Source organism: Pinus tabuliformis, chromosome 8 (assembly GCF_031772625.1).
Source record: "Pinus tabuliformis cultivar Carrire ecotype Pingquan chromosome 8, CPIR1, whole genome shotgun sequence".
NCBI lineage: Eukaryota > Viridiplantae > Streptophyta > Pinopsida > Pinales > Pinaceae > Pinus > Pinus tabuliformis.
Genome location: NC_142294.1, coordinates 519,729,882 through 519,754,553, shown reverse-complemented (window position 1 = coordinate 519,754,553; position 24,672 = coordinate 519,729,882). Strand labels below are relative to the sequence as shown.

General features: G+C 35.8%; 1 protein-coding gene across 1 annotated transcript; it reads left to right on the top strand.

The window, feature by feature from the left end:
* The first annotated feature begins 267 nt into the window (after positions 1-267).
* Positions 268-2,488, top strand: LOC149236437 (putative polygalacturonase At1g80170). Its single transcript, XM_089368911.1, has 7 exons — positions 268-285; positions 375-536; positions 783-914; positions 1,017-1,184; positions 1,742-1,949; positions 2,184-2,265; positions 2,350-2,488. Exons 1-7 carry the CDS (start codon positions 268-270, stop codon positions 2,486-2,488), a joined length of 909 nt encoding a protein of 302 aa, XP_089225037.1.
* Positions 2,489-24,672: the final 22,184 nt, after the last annotated feature.

The window sequence follows — 24,672 nt, the reverse complement described above, 5'->3', positions numbered from 1 at the left end:
ACCATCAAAGTATTCGTGGTCCTCTAGCATTTGAATATGTTACAGCAGCGCCAGTTTCCTCAATGCGCACTGACAGTTAAGTCAATTTTTATGGCCACAGTGCGTTTTGAAAAAATAAAATGGACCAACCCGAGTCTATCAAGGTGAAGAAAAAGCAAACCGAAAAGAAGTTCCTGGCACTATAAAATCCCCGCTCTTCTACCTTCCATGAAACAAGTTTCGAGCACCTATCGGCTACAACGACGGTTCGACCTCCGAACTATCGCGATGGATATCAAATTGGTGGTAATTCCTTGCAAACAATGTTTGTGATATTCTAATTTTCTGTGCGTGAAAAAATTTGGAGTCGTTTTGAACAAATAAATTATGTGCAGACTACATTCGCTTCAGTTGTTGCTATTATGGCTCTGTTAATGGTGGATTCAAGTTGGGCTACTCATAGAAAGGTGCTGAGCAAAAGTGATTCCAGCGCTTCACCGATATTCAATGTCATGGACTACGGTGCACATGCGGGCGGTTTAAAAGATGATCGGACGGTGAATACTTTTTAATCAATTATATAGATTCAATATTCACCTTTTTAAATCAATATCTTCCCTTATTTTAATAGTATTCATGCACTAGGAATAAATATTTTTTTTGCTCTCTGGTAACTGCCAAAGATATGTCCCTGTTCCTTCTAGAGAACTAGTTAAATCCTTTCTTTCGCAAACAAGAAAATTTGATTATATCATTATTGTTGTTATAATACCTACGTATTGTTTCTCATTTGTGATTTGTAGGCATTCATAAAAGCATGGGAAGCTGCATGCAATGCATGTTCCAACGCAGTGTTGCAAGTACCACTGGGGAAGACATTTCTAATTACACCAGTGACGTTTTCTTGCCATTGCAAGTCTCATCTTTCAGTAGAGGTGAGAATGTTGGATATTGGATTGTATGTTTTTTAAGATGATGGATGTCCAGTATCATGAAAATTCCATGTTAAATTATTTGCTAAAATCATAATCTTGCAGATTTCCGGAACAATAATTGCACCCAAACAATCTGCATGGAATAGCAGTGAACTTAATCAGTGGATTCGATTTTATGGTATATCTGGGTTGACCATAGAAGGTGGCGGTGTCATTGATGGCCAAGGCCAAGATTGGTGGTCTAAATCCTGCAAGGTGCACAAACGACAAGTAAGGGTTCCCTTTAACTGTTCTGTTTCACCTCACCGTTGTGTACATGTGGCCACTAAAAAAATGGATGGTGCTGTTAAACCACGCAAAAGGTTTCAGTCATTTGCCCAATACACGATGCACACATGGCACTGACAATTTCCTTCCATACGCGGCTCTTATCCTGCAGGTCAGCGGCCATTGAAAATCCTGTCGCAATCCTCTCTAATATTCCATCTCTTCCGCGTTCGACTCCACCGACTCCACCTCTAGCCTTTTCACAAGCATCATCCACAATCTTTCCCCTACCCAACATTTACCATTAAACAACAAATTAGTAGTATAAACCGGCTCCTTCAATTTATATTAACCACGTCAAATTTCTTGTGTGCATGGCTGCTTGGATGCGGCTCCCCCGGTTTGTTTCCAGCCGGCAATCTTAACTCGATTACCTTGTTTATTTGCTTGAAAAAAGACGCAATGATCACCTTGTTATAAACGGATTTTTTAATCTTTCTGTAAATTTTTATTCAAGGCTGTGCTCATCCGGTTGTTTGGATTTTGGGTTGGTCTTACAGGCAATGACTATTAGTGGATGTTCAAATGTTTTGATAAAAAATCTGCAATTTGTCAATAGCCCACGAATGCATCTCGTAGTGGTCGACTCTTCTGATATCCAATTAAGCGGGCTTCAGATACAAGCTCCTGAAAAAAGCCCAAGCACTGATGGTATTCATTTACAAAGAGTTAAGAATGCCCAAATAAACAACCGTGTCATCCAGACAGGTTAGAAGTTAGTGATTTCACTAATTTGCGTTAATTTGTTTATTCACATATTACCATATAGCATAGATCCATTTTCTTAATAATAAATCAGTCAATATCCATCTAGCTTATATCCATCTCACCGCAGCTGCTGTAAGTGCAAGTCTTAATTTCACTTAGTTAAAGTTCAGATTGGCAAACACATAATAAACATAAAAGGTTGTGCTAACTATGATTATAAATACTCTATATCAGGGGATGATTGCATTTCCATTTCATCGGGCTCATCTACTATTAATATCAAAAACATAAAGTGTGGCCCAGGCCATGGCATCAGGTGAGATAAGTATGCAGGATCTTATCCCGCAGAAAATACAATCAGTAAAGATGAAATCTGAATTGTACTTCTTCTTTTGTGCAGCATTGGAAGCCTGGGAAAGAATGGAGAAGAAGCCAAAATTGATGACATTCTAGTCCAAAACATCACTTTTGTCGAAACATCCAACGGAGCCAGAATCAAGACTTGGCAGGTTGGTTTAACAGGTGTATGGCTCCTTTAATTATTTCTATTCATCTTAAAACTAACTCGTGAAATGTGCATGATGATACGGCAATGAACTACAGTGTTGGGTATTTTTAATGGGAAAATACCAAAACCAAACAAAATAACCACCACAGAGACAATGCTCTGTTTACTCTGTCCAAGATCTTTTGACAGGGATCCTTTCAAAAACAAAATGACTCATAAGACAGCATTACACAGTCACAAAGAACATTTCCATTAAAACGAATTTTCTGTTACATATTTCTACCTCTGTGCAAAGAGGGATTCACAAAAAAAACAAAGCTATGTTGCTTCAGAGATTTTCCACTGCTGTGGAAATTACATAAAGATCTGTTTTATATTGGGGGCAAAAATCATTACATCCCCTGTATCATATCTCGCACTGTTGTGCGTTTACAAGATTTTCATGTGCTACCGCGCGCAGCCACAATACACACACAACAACAACAAAAAAAACTTACACACACTTACTGCCGCACGCCTTACATAACATATATGAAACATATAAAAAAAATATATGGGACGTATGCCCATCATCTCATTAAAGGCCGCCACCAAAACTACGTAAATGCATTAAAGACCACAACGTTTCCTCCACGGCGGTCAACGAGGAAAACGACAAAAAAAAAAATTCATTTGACGCGAGCACGTGCACCTTCCAGAACACTTGGTTGATCCAACGAGGTTCGGGAGCCAACCTCGGGCAAACCAAACGGACTTTAACGTCCGGGGAGCAGGCGGATTTGGTGTTGTACAGGGGACGCGTGGCGCGTCCTGATTGTGTCGGGTCCCCTCTGGCGGATACAGACTTTTGCCAAAGGAGGTGCGGGGAGACCGGGGCGATTTTCAAAAACCACCGCGCTGTTGAAATTAATAATTTAACACTCCCCTTTAATTTTAACAGCCGCATGTTCGGTCATTCCCAAACACTTTCTCAAAAATTCGAAACTCCTCTGAACCAGTGGCTTTGTCAAGATGTCTGCAACCTGTTCCTGAGTCCTGCAATGTTCTAGGACAATTTCTCCATTGTTCACTAATTCTCTGATGTAGTGAAACCTTGTATCGATGTGTTTAGTTCTCTTATGAAACACTGAATTCTTTGACAAAGCAATAGCAGAGCTATTGTCACAAAAGACCACTGTTGCTTTTGCCTGCTCTTGGCCTAAGCTTCTCAACATCCTTCTCATCCAAACTGCCTGACATGCTGCTACTGTCGCTGCCACATATTCTGCCTCTGCTGTAGACAATGCTACTATGGACTGCTTCTTAAAAGCCCATGAGATGGCTCCTGAACCCATGTTAAAAACATAACTGGAAGTGCTCTTCCGATCATCTACACTTCCAGCCCAATCGCTATCTGTGTACCCAACCAAATCTGAATGTTCTGAGGCATGATATAGAATTCCAAACATTTTGGTACCTTTGACATACCTCAAAATTCTCTTTGCTGCCTGCCAATGTGCCTCCTTTGGCCTCTCCATAAATCTGGAAATCAAACTAACAGCATACATTAAATCAGGCCTAGTTGCTATTAAATACATAAGGCTGCCCACAATGCTTTTATACAAGCTAGGATCAAAATCCTTGCTGCTGTCCTCTCTGCTAAGCTTTAATCCCATCACTGTGGGAGTGATTGCTGCCTTGCACTCTTGCATGTTAAATCTGCCCAAAACTTGATTTACATATCTTGCTTGAGATATAAAAATTCCTTTTTCATTTTGATCTACTTCTATGCCTAAGAAGTATCTCAACAAACCCATGTCAGTCATTTCAAATTCATCCTTCATGACTGATTTAAAATTCTCAATAAGATAAATATCATTTCCAGTGAAAATAACATCATCTACATACAAGACAACAATTAAAATTTTACCATCCTTTTCCTTGATGTAGACTGTGGGTTCTCCTTCACATTTGTTAAATTCATTATCCAATAGATATGAATCTATCCTGCTGTACCATGCTCTTGGCGCTTGCTTCAGCCCATAAAGAGCTTTCTTCAATTTGCACACTTTGTGCTCTTCACCTTTCTTCTCATATCCGAGAGGCTGTTCCACATAGACCTCTTCCATTAACACTCCATTTAGGAATGCTGATTTCACATCCATTTGGTAGACTTTCCATTTGTTTTGTGCTGCTATGGACAGCACTGCTCTCACTGTTTCCATTCTTGCAACCGGGGCGAAAGTCTCCTCATAGTCTCTCCCATACTGTTGCTTGTAGCCTTTGACAACCAGCCTTGCTTTATGTCTTTCAATCTTGCCTTCAACATTGCTTTTGGTCTTGTAGACCCATTTCACACCAATGACTTCTTTGCCTTTTGGTAATTCAACCAAATCCCATGTTTTGTTTCTTTCTATGGCATTCATTTCCTCATCCATAGCTTCTATCCATTTTCTATCTTTAATTGCATCCTCGAAATGAATAGTATCATCAACATGACAATACAAGGCAAATAAGGAATTCATTCCTTCATCATAAATATCACTTAAGTTTCTGAATTTCTTACCTCTTTCATTTGGTGTGCAAGTGCTTGAAGATGCACTTGAATTTCCTCCTTATGGTGTGCTTGGAGAAGCACTCTCATTGATCCTCAATGGTGTACCTTGTTGTTCTTGTGTTGGTGCTGCTGTTTGGGGATTCATTTCAGCCACCTCCTCTTCATCCTCATCATGATACAAACAGTTTTTAACATTCACTGTTTTCTCTATGCTTCCATCCCAAGCTTCTTCCTCAATGAATTGAACATCCCTGCTTACAAAAAATTTCTTGGTAGATGGGATATACAGCCTGTAGGCTTTGGATTCATCACTATATCCAACAAGGATACATTTCTCCCCTTTGCTGTCCAACTTCGTCCTTTGCTTATCTGGAATGTGTGCATAGGCCACACACCCAAAAACTCTCATGTGGGTGACTCCTTGCTTTCTCCCACTCCATGCCTCTTCTGGCACTTTGTTCATGACTGCTTTTGTAGGACACCTGTTCAAAATATAAACTGCACAATGTACAGCTTCAGCCCCATACTCATTTGGCAAATGCTTTGCCTTCAACATGCTCCTTGCCATCTCCATGATGGTTCTGTTCTTCCTTTCAGCAACTCCATTTTGCTGTGGGGTGTACCGAGTTGTAAACTGTTTATGAATTCCATTTTCTCTACAAAACTTTAGGAATTCATTGGAGATATATTCACCTCCTCTATCAGTTCTCAAAATTTTTATATGCAGCCCGCTTTGGTTCTCCACAAGTGCTTTGAAATTTTGGAATTTCTCAAACACTTCACTTTTGTTTTTAAGGAAATATGCCCAAGTTTTTCTTGTAAAGTCATCAATGAATGTTAAGAAATATAGGCTGCCTGCTAATGATGGAGCTTGCATCGGTCCACATAAATCTGAGTGGATGATCTCTAAGGGTGCTTTTGCCCTTATGATTTTCCCTGATGGAAAACTTTCTCTATGTTGTTTGTCTAATATACAACCTTCACAAAGGCTGTCCGGCTTCTCTATCAATGGTAATCCTCTTACCATTCCTTTTCTGCTTAATAGGTTTAGACCTCCAAAATTCAGATGCCCGAATCTCAAGTGCCATAACCAATTTTCATCCTTTGGCACACTTTGGAAAGCCTCTTGGGTGACTGCTGCTATTTCCTTCTTGTTCTTCATGTCTGCCCTGATCTGGAGAGGGAACATCCTGTTCCTTGTCATCTTCACTTCAGCAATGCATCTTTTGCTGGGTGGTATGTCCATGATGGTGCACACATCATTTACAAAGTAAACATTGTAACCCTTTTGGATAAGCTGTCCAACACTCAATAGGTTACATCTCATTCCGGGGACATAGTAGACATCTGCTATGGTTTTCCTTTCTCCTTGCTTTGTAAATATTTTTACCTCCCCTTTTCCCATAACAGACACTTTACTATCAGTTCTTAGTGTGACCTCTGATTTCAAATTCTGATTTAAGGCTGAAAAGAGGGCTATATTCCCTGTCATATGGTTGCTGCAACCTGAGTCTAAAAACCATATGTCCTCACTATGTGTTTCAGCCATGTTACAAGCTAACATGACATTTTCTTGACTATTGTTTTCTCTTGTAACATTTCCATTTTGTCTGCTGTTCATATCATGCTGTTTCTTTCTACAATCACTAGCATAATGTCCATACTTTTTGCAATAATAGCATTGAACATTAGATTTATCATACCTTTGTCCTTGAGCCTGATATTGATCTCTTTGTTGGCTGCTGCCTTGACCTTGGTTCTGATTTGGATTGTTGCCTCTTCCTTGTGCATTTGATGGGCTGTTCCTTCCACCTCTGTTCTGGCTTCTGCCTCTTCCTCTTCGGTTTCCTCTTCCTTGTCCCCTTCCTCTTCCAAAGGACATCTGGGTCTTGAAGGCTTGCTCAAGGGATGAGTTTTCATTTCTACTCAACCTCTGCTCATGAGTTATCAGTGATGCATGTAGCTCATCAACTGAATAGTTTGAGAGATCCTTTGTCTCTTCAATGGTGGTGACTATGGCATCGAACCTTGAGGGTAAGACCCTCAATATTTTCCCCACAATCCTTCTATCTTCAATGGTTTCTCCATGAGTTCTCATTTGTGTGATTACACCAATCACATGAGTGAAGAATGAGTCAATGTTATCTGACTCCTTCATGTTCAAGTTCTCAAAATCCTTTCTCAGCAATTGTAATTTTGCTGTCTTCACTCTCTCCATGCCTTGATAGGCAGTTTTTAGGGTTTGCCATGCATTGTGTGATGTTGTAGCTGCTGCTATCCTTGGGAATATACTCTGGTCCACTGCTTGATACAACAAGACAATGGCCTTTGCATCCTTCTTCCTATTGAGCTTCAATAGGTCCTTCTCTCCCTGAGTTAGGTTATTAAATGTTGTTTCATCTGCTGGTTCCTCAAACCCATATTCTACTAGTTCCCATAAATCTTGAGAGATGAACAAAGCTCTCATGGTTATAGACCAGTAGTCATAGTTCTTCCCATTAAAGTGTGGGAGCTGGGTGTTGAACATACCCATGCTTGTGCTTGCCATTCCTTGCATCTTGAACTATGGTTTTAAATCCTTGACTGTGATTTAAAAAAAAAAAACAACTGACTGTCTTCAGCAATAACAAGAGAAATGCTTTTGGGGAATACCTGAATCCTTCGCTGTCTGAGTCTTCTGTCTGCCTGAGAAGTTTTGCTGCAGCAACAACCTTCTCCCTTCAGCTTCTTTAACTTCTTTAAAGAGCCTAAGCCTTGCTCTGATACCACTGTTGGGTATTTTTAATGGGAAAATAGTAGGGGAAGGATCCTCTGTTGAAGCCTAGAGTACAAGCCAGGAACCTTTGGACTGCCAAGGAGGTGTTGAAGAAGAACACTTCCGATTTATCTTTATTTATTTCCATCCCGGAGGCTCTGCTAAATTGAGATAGGGATTTGATAATTCTTTGGGCCTCCTTTAGGGTGGCCTGACCGTAAAGCATTACGTCATCCACAAACTGCTGGTGGGAGACCGGAATATCTTCTCCACAGATGTAGAGGCCTTTTATCTGTTCTTTGGAAACCTGAGCCTTAACCAGTCTGCCTAGGCCGTTTGCAGCTAGGATGAAGAGGAAAGGAGACAGGGGGTTGCCCTGCCTTAGCCCACAGGAAGGAGTGAAAGCTTTAGATGGGGAGCCGTTTAGGAGAATTGACAGGAAGGGGGAGCTAACCATAGACAGGATCCATTTTATCCATCGTTGATCAAACCCATAGGCTTTTAGGATACCTTCCAGATAGGTCCAGCTAAGCCTGTCAAACGCCTTGGCCAGATCCAGTTTGATAAGCATGCCTGGGGCTCGGGAGCTTTTCAGGGAATGGATCACTTCCTGGGCAACTATAATGCCATCGGTGATCTGCTTTCCTTGGACAAAGCCAGTTTTCTCTGGGGCAATGAGATCCGGCAGGATAGGCTTAAGCCTATTGACAATGATAGTTGCAAGGATTTTGTAAACCACATTACATAGGGAGATAGGCCTAAAACCCTGTGGTTCATCTGAGCAGCCAGACTTTGGAATTAATGCCAGGAAGGTGGCGTTCAAACCTTGGTGCATGCGTTTGGAGCATCTGGATTCCTCCACTAGATCAAGTAGATCATTTCCTATGAAGCTCCAAGTGGCTCGATAAAATTCAATGGTGAATCCATTAGGTCCTGGGGCCTTATTTTTAGCCATTTTGTTTATTGCTTCCTCCAGTTCATCCTTGGAGATTATCCGAAGAAGGGCCAGGTTTTGATCTCTAGAGACTTTCTTGGGAATATGGTGGTTGATTTTGTCTATGTCCTCGGCTATGTTGATATTAGGTTCAGAGAGAATACCTTTGAAATGCTCCACCAAAAGATGTTCAATTTCATCTTGCTGAGTCACTATGTTTCCTTCCTTGTCCTTCAAGGATAATATTCTGTTGTGTTGCGGTGATTTATCATGCCTTTGTGGAAGAATTTGGACTTTTTGTCGCCTTCTTTGAGCCATTGATTCGGGATTTTTGTTTCCACAGGATTTCCTCCTATTTTCTCCTTTCCTCTAATTGGGTGATTACTCTACCTTCCTCCTCTGCCAGAGCCTGACTTCGGCTGTCCAAGATGATTTGTTGTTGGATTCTTTCCATTCTAGCTTGGAGTTTGCCCTGCTCCTGCTGGATATTGCGAAATTCTTCCTTGTTCCACTTTTTAATTTTGCTTTTAATTTCTTTGAGCCTTTGCTGAAATGAGCGCATTTTGCTAAGGCCCTCCTTCCCACTTTTGTTGTCCTGCCACCAGCCTCTTACTTTGTCTAGGAAGTTAGGGGCTCGGAGCCAAAAGGACTCGAACCAGAAGGGTCTCCTTTTGCTCTGATTATTTAAGGCTATTTCCAACTTTATTGGCCAATGATCCGACCCTGCTGAAGGTAGGATAGAGGCTTCATAGAAGATATCCAGCTCAATTATGTGTTCTGAGATGAGGAATCTGTCCAGTCTTGAAGCAATCTGTTTGGAACTGCCTCTTCTGTTGTTCCATGTGTATTTTACGTTGATGGTTAGGATATCCACTACTCTTAATTCTGTCTGCACTTCTCTGAATCTTTCCATTTTTTTGTCTTCCCTGCTTATTCCACCTTTTTTCTCTTCTCGAGAAGCAATTAAGTTGAAGTCTCCAGCCAGGATCCATCTCTGTTCCAGTGTAAACTTCGGAGCTTAGTCAGCTGAGTGAGGAACAGGTCTCTGTCTGCTCGGGTGTGGGGCCCATAGACAGCTGAGATTGCAACCCATTCACTTTGTCCTATTAGTCTGAATCGCCCGGTGAGGATTCTTGGCATTCCTATCCACCAGTCAGCGAGGACTTCAACTGGGTTCCAGAGGATAGCTATTCCTCCTGCACTGCCTTTGGGGTCTATAGTGACATGTTCGTATCTTGGTTTTATTTTATTTAGGATTTCCTCCATTTTCTGTCCTGGGATTTTGGTTTCTTGGAGAAGCATGATCTCAGGTTTGGCTTGTTTGAGTCGTGCTGCCAAATATCTCTGTTTTCCTTTACTATTTAAGCCTCTAATATTCCATGAGGTCAAATTCAGTGATTAACTTGAGAAAGGGTTTGGAACACCACTGAAAACGGAACTACTTTTCCAGTGTTGACTAGGGTTTCTCCCATGAGTTGTATGGTTTCCTTGATGTTTCTTCTTCCTCTTCTTTTTCCCCCTTTATTTTGACCAGTTTGATCTAACCTGGTTTCTTTTTGAGTCTCTTGGTTTTCTGTTGTTGGGGCTTTGCCTTTTTCTAATTTGGTTTTATATTGTTGGAAGGTTTCAATATACAGCTTCTTTTGATCTTCAGGGATAAACCTCTCATCCAGGTTCTTCCATTCATGCAGCAAATTTTCCAACACTTCCTCTTCCTAGCTTAGGTCCTCCCTACTGGACTCCTGGTCTGTCTCCATCTGATCTGTTTGTTCCTCTGTTTCCTTCTCGTGTTCTTGTGTCTCACTCGGGGCCTTTCTTTTAGTTAGGATCCTTTCACTAGTTTCACTGCAATCTGAGCCTTTATCCTCTTGATGTTCCATGTGCTGATCTTCCTCATCCTCTTCTACCTGTAGTATAGCGAAACTGTTTGGTTTCGCTGTGTCAGGTTGTTTGCCTTTCCTATCTTTCTGGGGGGTTCCTTGGCTTTCTTTTTGTTTCTCACCTCTTGGAATTCCTCCTGATCCGACTCTCTCTTGTTTTTTTGAGGCCCTCTGATTTCTTCTTCCTCCCGGGTTATTGGGCATTCCTTTGCTAGATGGCCATGGGTATGCCATCTATGACACCTAAACGGGATATGTTTATAGTCTATGCTTTGCTACCAGATCTCTTCGTGGTATTCAAGCTCTATAGTGTTGGGGATGGGGTTTGCTAGGTTCATGTAGACACAAATCCTGGCATATGAGGTGTATCTACCTTTCTTTGTAGTATTTGCTATCTTCACAAAGCTTCCTATTGAGTTGCCTATTCCTTCCAAGATATCCGAGTCCCAGAAGTCTGTGGGGAGCCCAAATAGACGGACCCAGACAAGAGCAGCTAGAAAGGTTTCTTTGTCTGGGTTATAACAGTCTTCCCAGAAACGCAAGAACAGACCGGCATTATTATAAAAATATGGGCCATTATCAAAAACCTGTTCTCTATCTTTCAGGTTAAAGAAGATTACCGTAAAGAAGCCTTTCGCTCCCAGCTTGAGCTCGATGTGGCCTTGAGGCTGCCATTTCTGTTGTATCCACTTGGTGAGGTCCCTTTCCGACGGCCAGACTCCGACAGATAAGGGCATGGTCCCTCATGTAACTTCGGTACTTTTCCAGCTTGTTTGCTGGGATCACATATCTGGGTTTCTCTGTTGTACATGGCAGGCACTTTCCTCTGCGGCCTGATTGCCAGGCCGCTCCTAGCACCGGCCCCGTGCTCTTCTGTTCCTCTGACTCCTGGTTGCTTTGTCTATCTCCTGCCGCCACTTCTTGGTAGGAGGGGATCTCTCCCCTCCTGACATTTTCTGTCATTCCTTTTCTGCTTTGGCCGCTGACAGTTCTGCTGGACTAGACTGTGTTGGTCGTCCACACTTTCGTCCCGACTTCCTTAGGTTTTCACCGTTTTGCCGCCATTAGGGTTTGAGTTGAAGAGCTCTCCAAAACTAATTCCAATGTTAATTAAACATACATTTTAACAAAATGTATTTTAAGTAATATTTTTGTACTTGAAATTTCAATTAAAAAACATTAATAGTAAATATGACATTTAATTTTTTATACAAGAAAAAAATTATATGTTTATAAGAAGAATATACACATTCTTAAAGGTCAACATAATAATTATTTAAGTAGCAAAAAAACATTATTATACTAGCATATGCTTATGCTTAATTCCCTCATTCAAAAATACATAAAACTAAAAACACATGGACTTCTATATTGATAAAAGTTATAAGATATCAAGGCCTCATCTACACGGACTCCATCACGACTCCATTAAACTCTTAAAGGCAAGCAAACTCACTTCGTAGCAAGAGATATTCTTTAGACAAGGCATATTCTTTAGAGATATTCTTTAGACAAGGCACAAGGTTTAGGAGGCATGAACCAATCCTATAAAATATATAGATTCTAAGATATTTATAAGAAATTTGAAAATATAAAGGGAATACATCCGAGAATGTTAACATGCTTATCCAAAAACAAAAATCTAAAACAATCAACCAAAACATTCTCCATATGGTATCAGTAACCTCATCGACATAACTACAAAGGACAAATAAGTGAAACACAATTTTCCTCTGCATAGAAAGAATTTGAGAAAATAACACAACCCAGCATAACCCAACACTCATTTGGAAATTGATCAAGTTGAATTCATCATTATATAGGCTCAAAAATCTCAATGGATGTGTCTCTTCACCCACAACGAAGTGTATAAATATAAGAGACCTCACACCTCATTTGGACATCTATCGCTCACACATTATTCTCTCTCCTCATCAGATTGGTTTGTACAACTATTGGTAAACCTCTCTCTCTCTCACATGTGGCAAGAAGGTCGAAGTTTTCTGGGCTAAGTTGCAGAATCGAAATTGCATAATTTCCTATTGTTTGACGAGATTTGACCGACGTGATCTCGACTAGTTTTTACTATGGCTTTTGTGGCAGAATTTAAATTTTCTTAGGATACATTGAATGACACAAAAATCAATTTTTTATGGGTTGTTTGACCTATGTTGAACACATGCCTGTTTCACCACAAAGTTGAAGGAGATTGACCAAAACTTTTGTGATTTTTTTGAGTTGACTTTGACCACTGCTGGAGGCTGAGTTTGACTTCCTTTGAAAAATCTTCAAGGAGGTGTTTGACTATTGTTTTGACCAGTGTTGGCTTTCTAGTTAGGACTAAGGTTTGACTGCAGTTGACTATAGAAATTTACAAGGTTTTTTTGACTTAGTGTTGGGAAAGTAAATTTGACTTCCATACTCTCTCTCTCTATTGAACTTTTGATTTAGTAATAAGAAGAATTTATCAAAGGGCTTTCCCCACATTGGGGTTTTTCCTTTGGATCCGCCAAATCTAGTGTTCTCGTGTCTTGTATTCTCTTCTGCATTTGGTTTTATGTTCTATCTACATTTACTATCAATGTGACTAATCGTTAATGTGATTGCTACTAGAAATAATTGGAAATTGTTATTGGGTTGCTAAAGGAACATTGAAGTAAATTGTATTAAGTATAGAGTATTCCATTGTTAACTAAAATTAACACAGTCCATACTATAACATATCAGGTTTGAAAGTGGAATTTGTAAATTTGCAATATGTGGTGAAAGACATGTAGAATCTATTCAAGGTCATTGCAATGGGAATTTGAACTGGAGATTTATTAAGCTCAATGTGACAACCAAAAGTCATCAAGAATTTGCACCCACAACAATGACAACAAAAACTCTTTAGCATCAAAGGCATGGCCACATTAATTATCCTGATCAATCACTACATCCAAAACGAGGAATGGTAGAAGTTCTTTCAATAATCAAGAATGAATACTCTGCATGTGAAGGGTGTGGATTAGGGAAGATGAATAGGGAAGAGTTCCCTACTCATATAGATAATAGGAATAGAGATGTTCTAGAAACTAGGCATACATATGTATGTGGTCCTATGCACACCAGATTATTAGGATGGAGCATATTACTTCTTGATATTTATTGATGATTTTACTAAATATACATCATGAGAAATAAGAGTTATGTATTTGAATATTTTAAGTAGTTCAACAAGCTGGTTGAAAAGCAAAGAATAAGACACATCAAGATCTTCTAATCATTCCAAGAGGGAGAATATATTTCAAATGAATTCATCAAGTACTGGAACTCCCACGAAATTGTACAACAATACACTTTACCATATACTCCATAACATAATGGACTAGCTAAAAGGAAGAATAGAAGCCAAGTACAATGTGTATGGAGCATGTGAAAAGGTAAGAATCTTACTAATTATTTGTAGTTCGATGATTTTCATTGTTGTTTACTTAAAAACTAGAAGTCGAACTAAAACCTTAGATCATAAGACTCCTTTTCAATCACTTTATGATTATAAACTAGTAGTAATTCATTTGAGAATCTTTGAAAGAAAAACATTTTCTCATGTTCTGAAAGAAGATAGGAGGAATCTTGATGCAAAATCTATCAAGTGTATTTTCATAGGTTACTATCTTGATCATAAAGCATATAAGTTATTTGATCCTTCCACACAGAATTTTTTTTCAAGAAGATATGTAATATTTCATGTGCTTGCAGGTGAAGGCCATAAGAATGACAGGTACGATGGTTGACATATTTCTTATCAATATGATGATGTCAAAGGGGAAGCAGATGATAAGCATGAATAGAGACAGCAAGAATCCAATGACATGAACACCTCTAGCAACCATAATGCAATCAAGAGGAAGAGATGATTCACATGAAGCAAGAGAAGAGTGGAATAGATGAAGTACCAAGAAGATCATCTCATCAAACTCAACCACCAGTAAGATTTAAACATTACGCCTTGATGACTAAAGTTATAAATGTCATAGAACCTTTGAATTTTGAAGAAGCTAATGAGCATAAAGAGTGGAGAGATGAAATCAAGGAAGAATATGAGTCTATAATGAATAAATATACTTGAGATTTAATGGAATTTCATGAAAATATCTTACCCATAGGATCCAAATGCTTATTCAACATAAATTTAACGTTGATGGGAACATATATAAACATAAAGCTAGGTTAGTTGCAAAAGGATAGTAGCAAAAAAAGACAATTGATTGTGTAGAATCTTTTGCATTCGTAGCTAATTTAAATACAAGTAGATTGATGAGTGCTTTAGCTACAAAACATAAATGGAAATTACATCAGCTAAATGTGTGTCTTCTTGAATGGGGAACTAAAACAAGAGGTATACCTTGTTCAACCAAAAGGTCTTGTTAAAAAGGGTCAAAAGGACCTTGTGTGCAAGTTAAAGAAAGCTTTATATGGATTGAAATATGCACCAAGATCATAGCATGTGAGGATTGATTCTTTCTTTCTTCATAAAGGTTCTATGGAAAGAAAAAGTATACATATCAAAAAGGGAATTTTATCATGATTTCTATGTATGTTGATGATCTTATTATAACAAGCGATGTTTCTAAGTTAATTGATGAAGTTAAAGGACAATTCTCATAAGGGTTTGAAATGAAAGACATTGGCGCATAGCATTATTGATTAGGTCTTGAGATATGGAGAAAAGGTGCATAAACATTGGTTACACATAGTAAATATACCAAGGAGTTACAAAATATTCAAAAAATGACCAATGTATTGTAGTATCAATACGATTACAAAAGAATGTCAAACTCTACAATAATGATGGAACAAGAGAGGTGGAAAAGACAATTCTCCATTAAGGGGGAGCGTTGGAATAATGGAGAAATATAGAAGATTCTCATATAATTAAAACTTGCTATGTGTCATTAGCAACGTTTTCTTAATTAATCTTTGATAAGTTGACGAATCAGATATTTTGGGAATTTGTTAAATAATAAAGTAATCCTATATATGTCGTTTGTTGGCGTAATGAATGAAAGTGAGTTTTGAGTGGTGTAGTCCGTGGATGTGTGCTTGCGATCGATGTTGCCATCAACATTAATTCCAAAATACTTGTTTAAGAGCACAATATAGGATAAATTTCTCATTTTGTTTTATCTTCTATATACTATCAATCGGGTAAGTAATTAGAATTTCATCTTTAGGTAAAGAATGGGTAGTTACCAAATTTGATAATTCTGGAAATCTCACCCAACTCAGAGAGACCCCTAAATTCGTAAACGTCGCTAATTCCAGCCATCAAAGTTTGGTATTATTGTTTGGTATCAATAATACTCTGCGTCATGTTGTTGTGTGCAGCGATCCACAGTGCAAATACAAGATATCACGTATAGAAACATGCAGGGAACGCCATCGACGAATGTGGCTGTGAACATTTCATGCAGCGAGACGGTTTGGTGCAGAGGAATTACTTTAACAAATGTTGAGATAACTTCAACGACTGCAAATAAAGTAAAGTCCGTGTGTGCCAATGCTCTGGGTTTTTGTTCTATGGGAAGTTCATAATACTATGAAATTGGTCTTTTGTCAACTTACTTTGTACCACAACGTACTTCAAAAGCATCACAATAAATTCTAGCCAAACTTAACCAGATTCAGTTATACTGGGTTTTCTTCTATGAGAACTATGGTAAAATTTGGTCTTTTGTCAACTTACTTTGTACCCACAAGATACTCATATTTGATACCATTTAATTTATATATTTTTATAAATTCGTATTTAAATATATTCAAAACATCCACATATAAATTGTTACTATTTTAAGCGATGAAATCCTCTTATTTTAATTATAAACTAAAAATCATATATTTTAAAAAAGTTATAAATATAAATTAATTCCTCTTATTTTAATTATAAAATGAAAAACCATAAATTAATTGTGAAATTTTAATTATAAATATAAATTTTAGTTGTAAATTAATTGTGAAATTTTCAAAAAGAAATTATTTTATTATTTTTCAAACTATTTGTTTAATACGATCTAAATAGGTATTTGAAACTTAGCACTAATATTTCACCAACTAAATATTTATTAGTGTAGAGCGTGTGTTAGTAGAGTAAGTAATTGTGTATGTTACAATTATTTATCTTACTAAGTAAATACTTGTTGGTGTGAGTGTTAGTATTTATCTCACCAAGGAAACACCTATTAGTGTAGAAAGTGATTGTGTATGTTATAATTATTTTCCTATATCTATTAGTGATACTCCAAATTAATTAATTTAATAATTTTTATTTTTCTATCAAGAATTTTCAATGTACTTTCTCTTCAAAATTAATACTCTAAATATCAGCCACATCTGAACAATATTAGTTAATCATTGTGAGAACATTTAACCATATATTATTTTATTAGTTATTTTATTTTTTTATAAAATCTTTAACGGCTCCCATGGCGAATTTGAGCGCTCGGTTTGAAAGACACGTAAAATACAAAAATTGTATTCATTTCGAGTTGGCGGGCGCAGTCTAAGAAAGTCGGGCGTTTGTATTTTCCATGAAAGTCTGCTAATTAGTTCCCAAGTTTGGTCGTGGTCCACGACTCGGCGGACTAAGAAAAACGGTTTCGGTAAATGCGGGAGCTCATTATCTAATGACCGTGGGGACGTTTATTTGTCTCTCGATTCTGATTTGGAAGTTCAGTTTGTGGTAAGTGCATGCACATTCCAGCCCCCGCAAAACGCTCAAACGCACAAATGCCCCATTTTGTAATATTAGTTTCAAATGTCAAAAAAAAATTAGAAACAGGAATTGATGAAGAGACTTGTTTTATAATATTTCAAAGCTTTAGAATTTTGACTTGAATTCGTTCTCCTTATTAGAGGGACCGAGTCACTCATTATGACCGGAAAAGAAGGATAATTTATTTTAAAAGTACTAAATTTTCAAATCCTTTCCTAATATAAAAAATGAATAAAAATGAATATGCATGGTGGTTGCGTTGTGTATTTCAGAAACAGACACGGTAGTTTGTCTGTAACATTGTGCATTTTTCCAATCTTAAAATAGCGTTATTTTTTATTAAATGCGATCACTTTTAAAGGTGGAACACTCGCATCGAATTATGCGGATGATTGCTATAAGATATTTTAGTTCCCAACTTATCCATCCCAACATCAATCCCCAACTTATCCATGTTCATGGTAGCGGCCTCCAAAGCCTCCGTGTCAGCCTCAATCATCTTTGGTTCACCAAAACTGCTTTCTAACAGTTATATAAGCGAGCCCTACGATGTATACAAGGAATCACGGAGAGTATAGTGGCATAGATATCTCTGTTTGATGTCTGCGTCTCTGATAATATAATAGCATAGGCATCTCCCTTTGAAACTCCATCTCTGATAATAGAATAGCATAGCGATCTGTGTTTAAGTCTCCATCAGCGTATATACAGAAGAGAGCAGGATGGGTAACGTGCTGCTGAGAGGAATAATCGATCATCGTCATCGGATAAAGATAATGAAAGCCGACGGATCGGTGATGAAGGTACGGAGTCCTGTTTGTGTTAAGGAAATACTCATCGATTATCCAAATCATGGGATTTTTGAGGCACCCGCTGGTCTCCCACTTGGGATGGGCAGTTTCACCAGACCTCTTCCAGAAAGGGCTGAGCTTTTAGGTGGTCATGTCTATTATCTCATTCCTCTCCCACACCCACAGGATGAAATCATCGATTACAAAACCAATATATTCATAGCAAGAGCCTCTTCCGATCATAGCATCCCCGAGATCGGCAGAGATTCAATGAAACAAGAAGCAGTTGATGATGTGGTCAATAAGATTAATAGAGGCCGGGTCAGGATTCTTTCTTCTTCGTACTCCACCAACGGATCTACCTTGCGGATGAAGCTTCGACTTAGAAAAGAAGATCTTGCTGCATTTCTTGAAGCCTTAATTCAACGTGCCAACCGGGAGTCCTCATGGAAGCCAGGGCTGGATACCATCGTTGAACGACACAGCCCGCATGGAGATTTGTAATCATTTTCCAAGAGTAGAGCTAGCGTATGTATCTATTTACAAATTTCGTTTGTAGATGTGTTTACAAGTATTATGCCATATGTCCTTTCGTGAAAATAACAGTCCTTAATAGTTATTCGGTTGCAAGTATACGGCCGTTTATGATTTATCACGCTGTTTCTTGGTTCTTTAAATTTTACTTGCTGTCAAGTGCACCCATAGCGGAGAATTAGATCGGCTTTTCTTGTTACAAAAATTTCAACAAATATGTGAGATAATCTTAACAGCAGTGTTTTCCAATTTTTTTAATGTCAGTGTGTCATTTCAATTGGCTACATGTATAATTAGCGTATTCAAGCATGTGACTAAATTTTCAGCGTTCCATTCAGGAGGTTACGTAGTAGGACTATACAGTATTCAGGCGTAATTACGTAACGTGTTTACTACCGTTCAAATACAGAAATTCGCTGTAACTTGGATATTTACTTTTGTAGTTTATTCGTCTTATATCGCCCAAAACTCTCCGTATTTTATGAAGTTTATCATGTGAATGTTAAAAGATGTTGAAATATTTTAAAGGTGTTTTTTTAAGTTTATAGGTTCAACCACATATTTCTATAGGGCCATGGATTTTCTAATGAAAATAAACATATTGGGACATATAGAAACTCTGAAAAGTTATTCATCATATATTCTCATTCAAAAAAGACATAAAGAGGAAAAACTAATTTTAATTTATAAATATGATTCATAATATCATATTTAATTATTAAAAGACGTATGTTTTTATAATTAACAAAATATTTAAAATACGAATGTTTCACGTTATTTTTAATTTTAGATTTAAGATATATATTTTTATTTAATTTGAATTAAAATTTAAAATTATATTTTAATTCACAGGAACAAATTAAATATATATTTTAACAAAATTTATTTTAAATAAATATTTTCTTTTTAATTAATCAAGTTATTGATATAGACTTCAGAATTTTATGATCTATATCATTATTAAAAATGCATTTCCGATTAATCAGATCATTGATTTTGAGTCAATGTTTTGTGATTCATCGTGAGGTCAAGGATGAAAAACCAGATCTCACATAAAGTATAAATAACAAAGATGATGCATCTATGTTATTTATAGGTTATGTGAGATATGATTTTTTCCAAAAGTTGACTCAAAATCAATGATATGATTAATAGCAAAATGAGTTTTGAATAAAGTTATTTGAAAATTTAATAAAATAATTAATAACAAATATAACATTCATTCATATATAAAAATTAAGATATATATTTTTATTTAATTCAAGGTAAAATTTTAAATTATATTTTAATTCGCAAACAATAAATTAAACATACATTTTAACAAAATGTATTTTAAATAATATTTTTGTACTTGAAATTTCAATAAAAAAACATTAATAATAAATATGGCATTTAATTTTTGATACAAGAAAAAAATTATATGTTTATAAGAAGAATATATACATTCTTAAAGGTCAACATAATAATTATTTAAGTAGCAAAAAAACATTATCAGACTAACATATGCTTCTTCTTAATTCCCTCATTCAAAAATACATAACTGAAAAGCCATGGACTTCTATATTGATAAAAGTTATAACATATCAAGGCCTCATCTACGTAGACTCCATCACGACTTCATTAAACTCTTAAATGCAAGCAAACTCACTTTGTGGCAAGAGATATTCTTTAGACAAGGCACAAGGTTTAGGAGACATGAACCAATCCTATAAAATATATAGATTCTAAGCTATCTATAAGAAATTTGAAAATATAAAGGGAAGACCTTGGGGAATTTTAACATGCTTATCCAAAAACAAAAATCTAAAACAATCAAGCAAAACATTCTCCATATGGTATCAGTAACCTCATTGACATAACTACAAAGGACAAATAAGTGAAACACAATTTTGAATTTGTTTGGTGCAAACCAACCTCGTTCGATGAGAACATCCCAAGTAAGCAATTTCTCGATGAGAGAAATCCACAAGTAAAGCTTTGTTCTAATTGGAGTGTTGACTTTCAAAATAAATCTCTAGTGCCCCAACTTTCGATTGATAATGTTGTCTTCAAACCCAGATTTATATACTAGCTTGGAAGTTAATTAATATTTTGAGAAGTTATATATATACAAATTGAACCCGTTTTTAAGGGAATTTCAAATTGTTAAAATGGTAACCAATCTTTTTAAAAAAAATCATAAAATCAAACATTTTTTTTTGCATCTCATCACATTTAACCCTAGGAGTCACATTCATTCTAGATCTCTGAAGAAGAAACGCAATCACGGCCCATGACTGTATCAGGTCGGACCACATCTCCTGTATTCGTCAAAGAGAATGACTCATCCCGGTCTCTCCGTAAGAATCGGAGATGGAATGAGAATGTCCGGAAAATACGTCCATCAATGCATATACACAAGTCAATATTTCTTATTACGAGAGATTTTTGTTCAGCAGCCACGCATAATGCGGGGGAAGTACTACGACTCTGGGATGTCATCATTTTAACATTTGTCGTAGCTTAATTTCATAATTCGATTCGATATTGGAAAGGCGAAAACGTGAGCTCTCTCTATGAAGGCTCCTCTAGCATTTGAATATGTTACAGCAGCGCGAATTTAAAAATAAAAAGTAAATATGAATTTAAAAATGTTGAAATAGTTGTTTGTGGGCTCCAATTCCTTTCGTTCATATGGTTTACTAGTACGCTGTTGGGTTCTTCCTCTTTCGATTACCAAAAAAATGCTAAAATAATTAATTTATTAAATCGTATTAAAAAAAAATTAAAAAAATACTAAAATAATTAATTTATTAAATCGTATTAAAAAAACTAAAATAATTAATATATGAAATTCCATTTATTAATATATAAAAGATGACAAAAATATATTAACATATTTCATTCATAATTATAAAACAAAAACTAATTTATCACAAACAGATTACTGGGTTCTTTTAGGTTACAAAAGAAAATATTGAAATAGTTAATATATGAAACTTCATTTATTAATATAAAAGAGATGACAAGAAATATATCAACATATTCCATTCGTAACTATAAAATAATATAAATATAATCGAAGTAATATGAAATCTTAATTTCAAAATTTTAGAGTATGTAAATTATAATAAATATAAAATTTTAATGTTAAAATTATGTGTAAGGAAGAAATACATAACCGATTTCTAAAATAGAGCAAAAAATTATAATAAATTCATATTATTTATATAAAATATATTGTTTTTGATATATAAATATAAGAAAAATTAACATTATTTTAAATTTTAATTAAAATAACAATTAAATGTGTAATGGATACAAGTCGAAGAATTTTAATTTGAATAGTTTGGTAAATAATTTATTTTTTAAGTTGTGTGGGTTTATGTTTACTGAAATTTTTCATACCTTATTTGTTAGTGGCATTTATAAGAAGTTGTTTCTCAAGTAATATAAATCATATAATAAATGGTTAATAAAAAATATATATTTTACTGTAAATAAAAATGATGTTAGATATAGTGAAAAAATGTGTAATAAAGACAAATAAGTTTTAAATTTTATAAATGTGTCTTGTAAGTGACATGACATATGTTGACAGTGTTGACAATATAAGTATATTCCTCATATAGAATATGCAATGTTGTACTTGTGAAAATAAATAGATAAATAATAAAAAGTTTTCAAATTAAAAATTATAAGTGTTCTCTTGGTTATGATAACTAATTGAAATTCTAAAAATATAAAGTACAATATTTAATAAAATTAATATCATTGTAAAAATATATGAATATTTAAATTTAATTAATAAATAAATATATTTAAAAGAAACAAAAATTAATGTCTATAAAAAAAGCTTAATTAGCGATATTCCTATCATGAAATGTTTGTAAACCATTAGATTCAAAGTTCATATTCTCACGTGGATAACACAAAAAAATAGCAAAATAACTAAAAATAGCTAAACAAAATATTGATAAAAGAATAAAAACCCAAAATTATGTACAGAAATAATAAAATGATTATTTTATAATGTAAATTATTAATATAAAAACTAATAAAAATGATTTAAGTTATTAGAATCTAAATAATAATAATAATAATGATGATGATTAACCTCCACTAAGACCAATGCCTGACCTCAAGAAACTAAAAAGAATCTAATTGTGATTCTTCAAAATCTTGTTTATGTGATAAAAAAGAAGAGAAAGAAGCGCTCCAAGATTGCTATAGTTGGGATGGTTTAATAAGTCGATAAGATTAGAAGTATGGCAGATGTTTGTGAATTGAGAGCGAATGTGAGTAGGAGTCGGGCAGTGTAAAAGAGGAAGCATTTTTCATCTTCCACCTTCTTAGTATACCATATCTAGCAGATTTTATCATCTTAGGGAGTCTTCGGAGTAGACCATGACTTTCATCTTCCACCTTCTTAGTATCCCAAATCTAGCAGATTTTATCATCTTAGGGAGTCTTGGGAGTATACCATCACCGGGTCTCACTTTCAAGCTCATGAGAAATAGTTATTATCCTAGTGATGTTCATTTTTTTCTTAGTACTTGTTAACACAAAGAGATCATTCTTGTTATCAAGAGTGGGTTTGATCACTTCCTTATAGTATCTTAGCTTCCTTTTACCCTCAAGATCCTTATCATCCCAAAACTTGTCATTAAAATAAGAGGTAATAGCATCTTTGACACTGTCCTTGCCGCCCATGATGGAGGTAATAGTATCTTTGACATTGTCCTTGCCTCCCATGATGATCTCCTCCTTGATTCCCCAATGGTTGAGCTAAGACTCGGCATCCTTATGCCACTAGAGCTTGAGGCGAAGGTGGGGTTTTGACTAAAGTTAGAAGAAATTTTTGGGAGCCTTTTGGATTACATGTTGTAAAGCTTCTTCTTATCCATCAGATATCTAAACATAACCAAACTTTGAATTGAGAACATGCCAAATTCCATCAAGAGGATAGGATAGGGAGTATTTCCCATGATATTTAGGTTCTAGGTTATGAATTTCTTTTGAATCATCTCAATCTTTCTCCACGACTCTCTAGATATATTACAACCCCAAACTTTACATTCGTAGAAGACAACAGGGTAACGAGAGTCTCAAAGAGGAACCTTTTTTTTACTCCAAATGCAAATATTGGTTTACTTACAACTGTTTTCAAGCTCATAATAAGCTTTCCAACCTCCAATAATCATTTCCCTGATGCTATGTCTCAAAGAGGAACCTTGTTTTACTGCAAATGTAAATATTGGTGGACTTACAATTGTTTTCAAGCTCATAATAAGCTTTCCAGCCTCCAATAATCCTTTCTTGATGCTATAATTAATCATTTTCTCGATGTTATAATTCGAGTTGAGTTGATGAGGAAAGTCAATACCCAAATATTTGTAAGAAGAACCCTGCTCTAAACAATGGTTATCATAGGAAAAACTACCATGGGTGATCTTTTTTATTTTAATGATCATGAATTTAGTCTTGTGGGTATTAACTCTCATAGACATCAAGAGTCTTAAGTTGCTTGTATAGGTCATCATGGATTTTTGCAAGAAAAACAATATCAGAAGAATATAAATTATATCACCAAGCTCGGTGCCATTGCAACCTACAGTTTCGAGACACTCCTCAAGCTTATTGATATAAATTCCAAAAAGGGTAGGGGATAGGGGACACCCGTGCCTACCCCGAATATTGCATTTAATATCTTTAGTCCACCCTTTGTTGGTCTTAAGCTTTGAAAATGAGAGTCTAGTAGAGGTGGATCTCAACAATCATCAGTTTAGGAGGAACTATTGAAAATGAATATTGGTTATCCTAAAAACAATCATCAGTTCAGGAGGAACTATTGAAAATGAATATTGATTATCCTCAGTTCACAAGGAACTATTAAAAATGAAAATTGAATTTATATATATATATATATATATATATATATATATATATATATATATATGAAAATGAATATTGATTAATTATTCTATTATGATTAGATAAAGTTAAAGGGTAAATAATAATAATAATAATAATAATAATAATAATAATAATA

Excerpts from the sequence above, each read along its gene's own strand:
- LOC149236437 (XM_089368911.1), top strand. Across the intron at positions 1,950-2,183 it reads CAACCGTGTCATCCAGACAG|GGGATGATTGCATTTCCATT; the intron begins GTTAGAAGTTAG and ends ACTCTATATCAG. Across the intron at positions 2,266-2,349 it reads GGCCCAGGCCATGGCATCAG|CATTGGAAGCCTGGGAAAGA; the intron begins GTGAGATAAGTA and ends TCTTTTGTGCAG.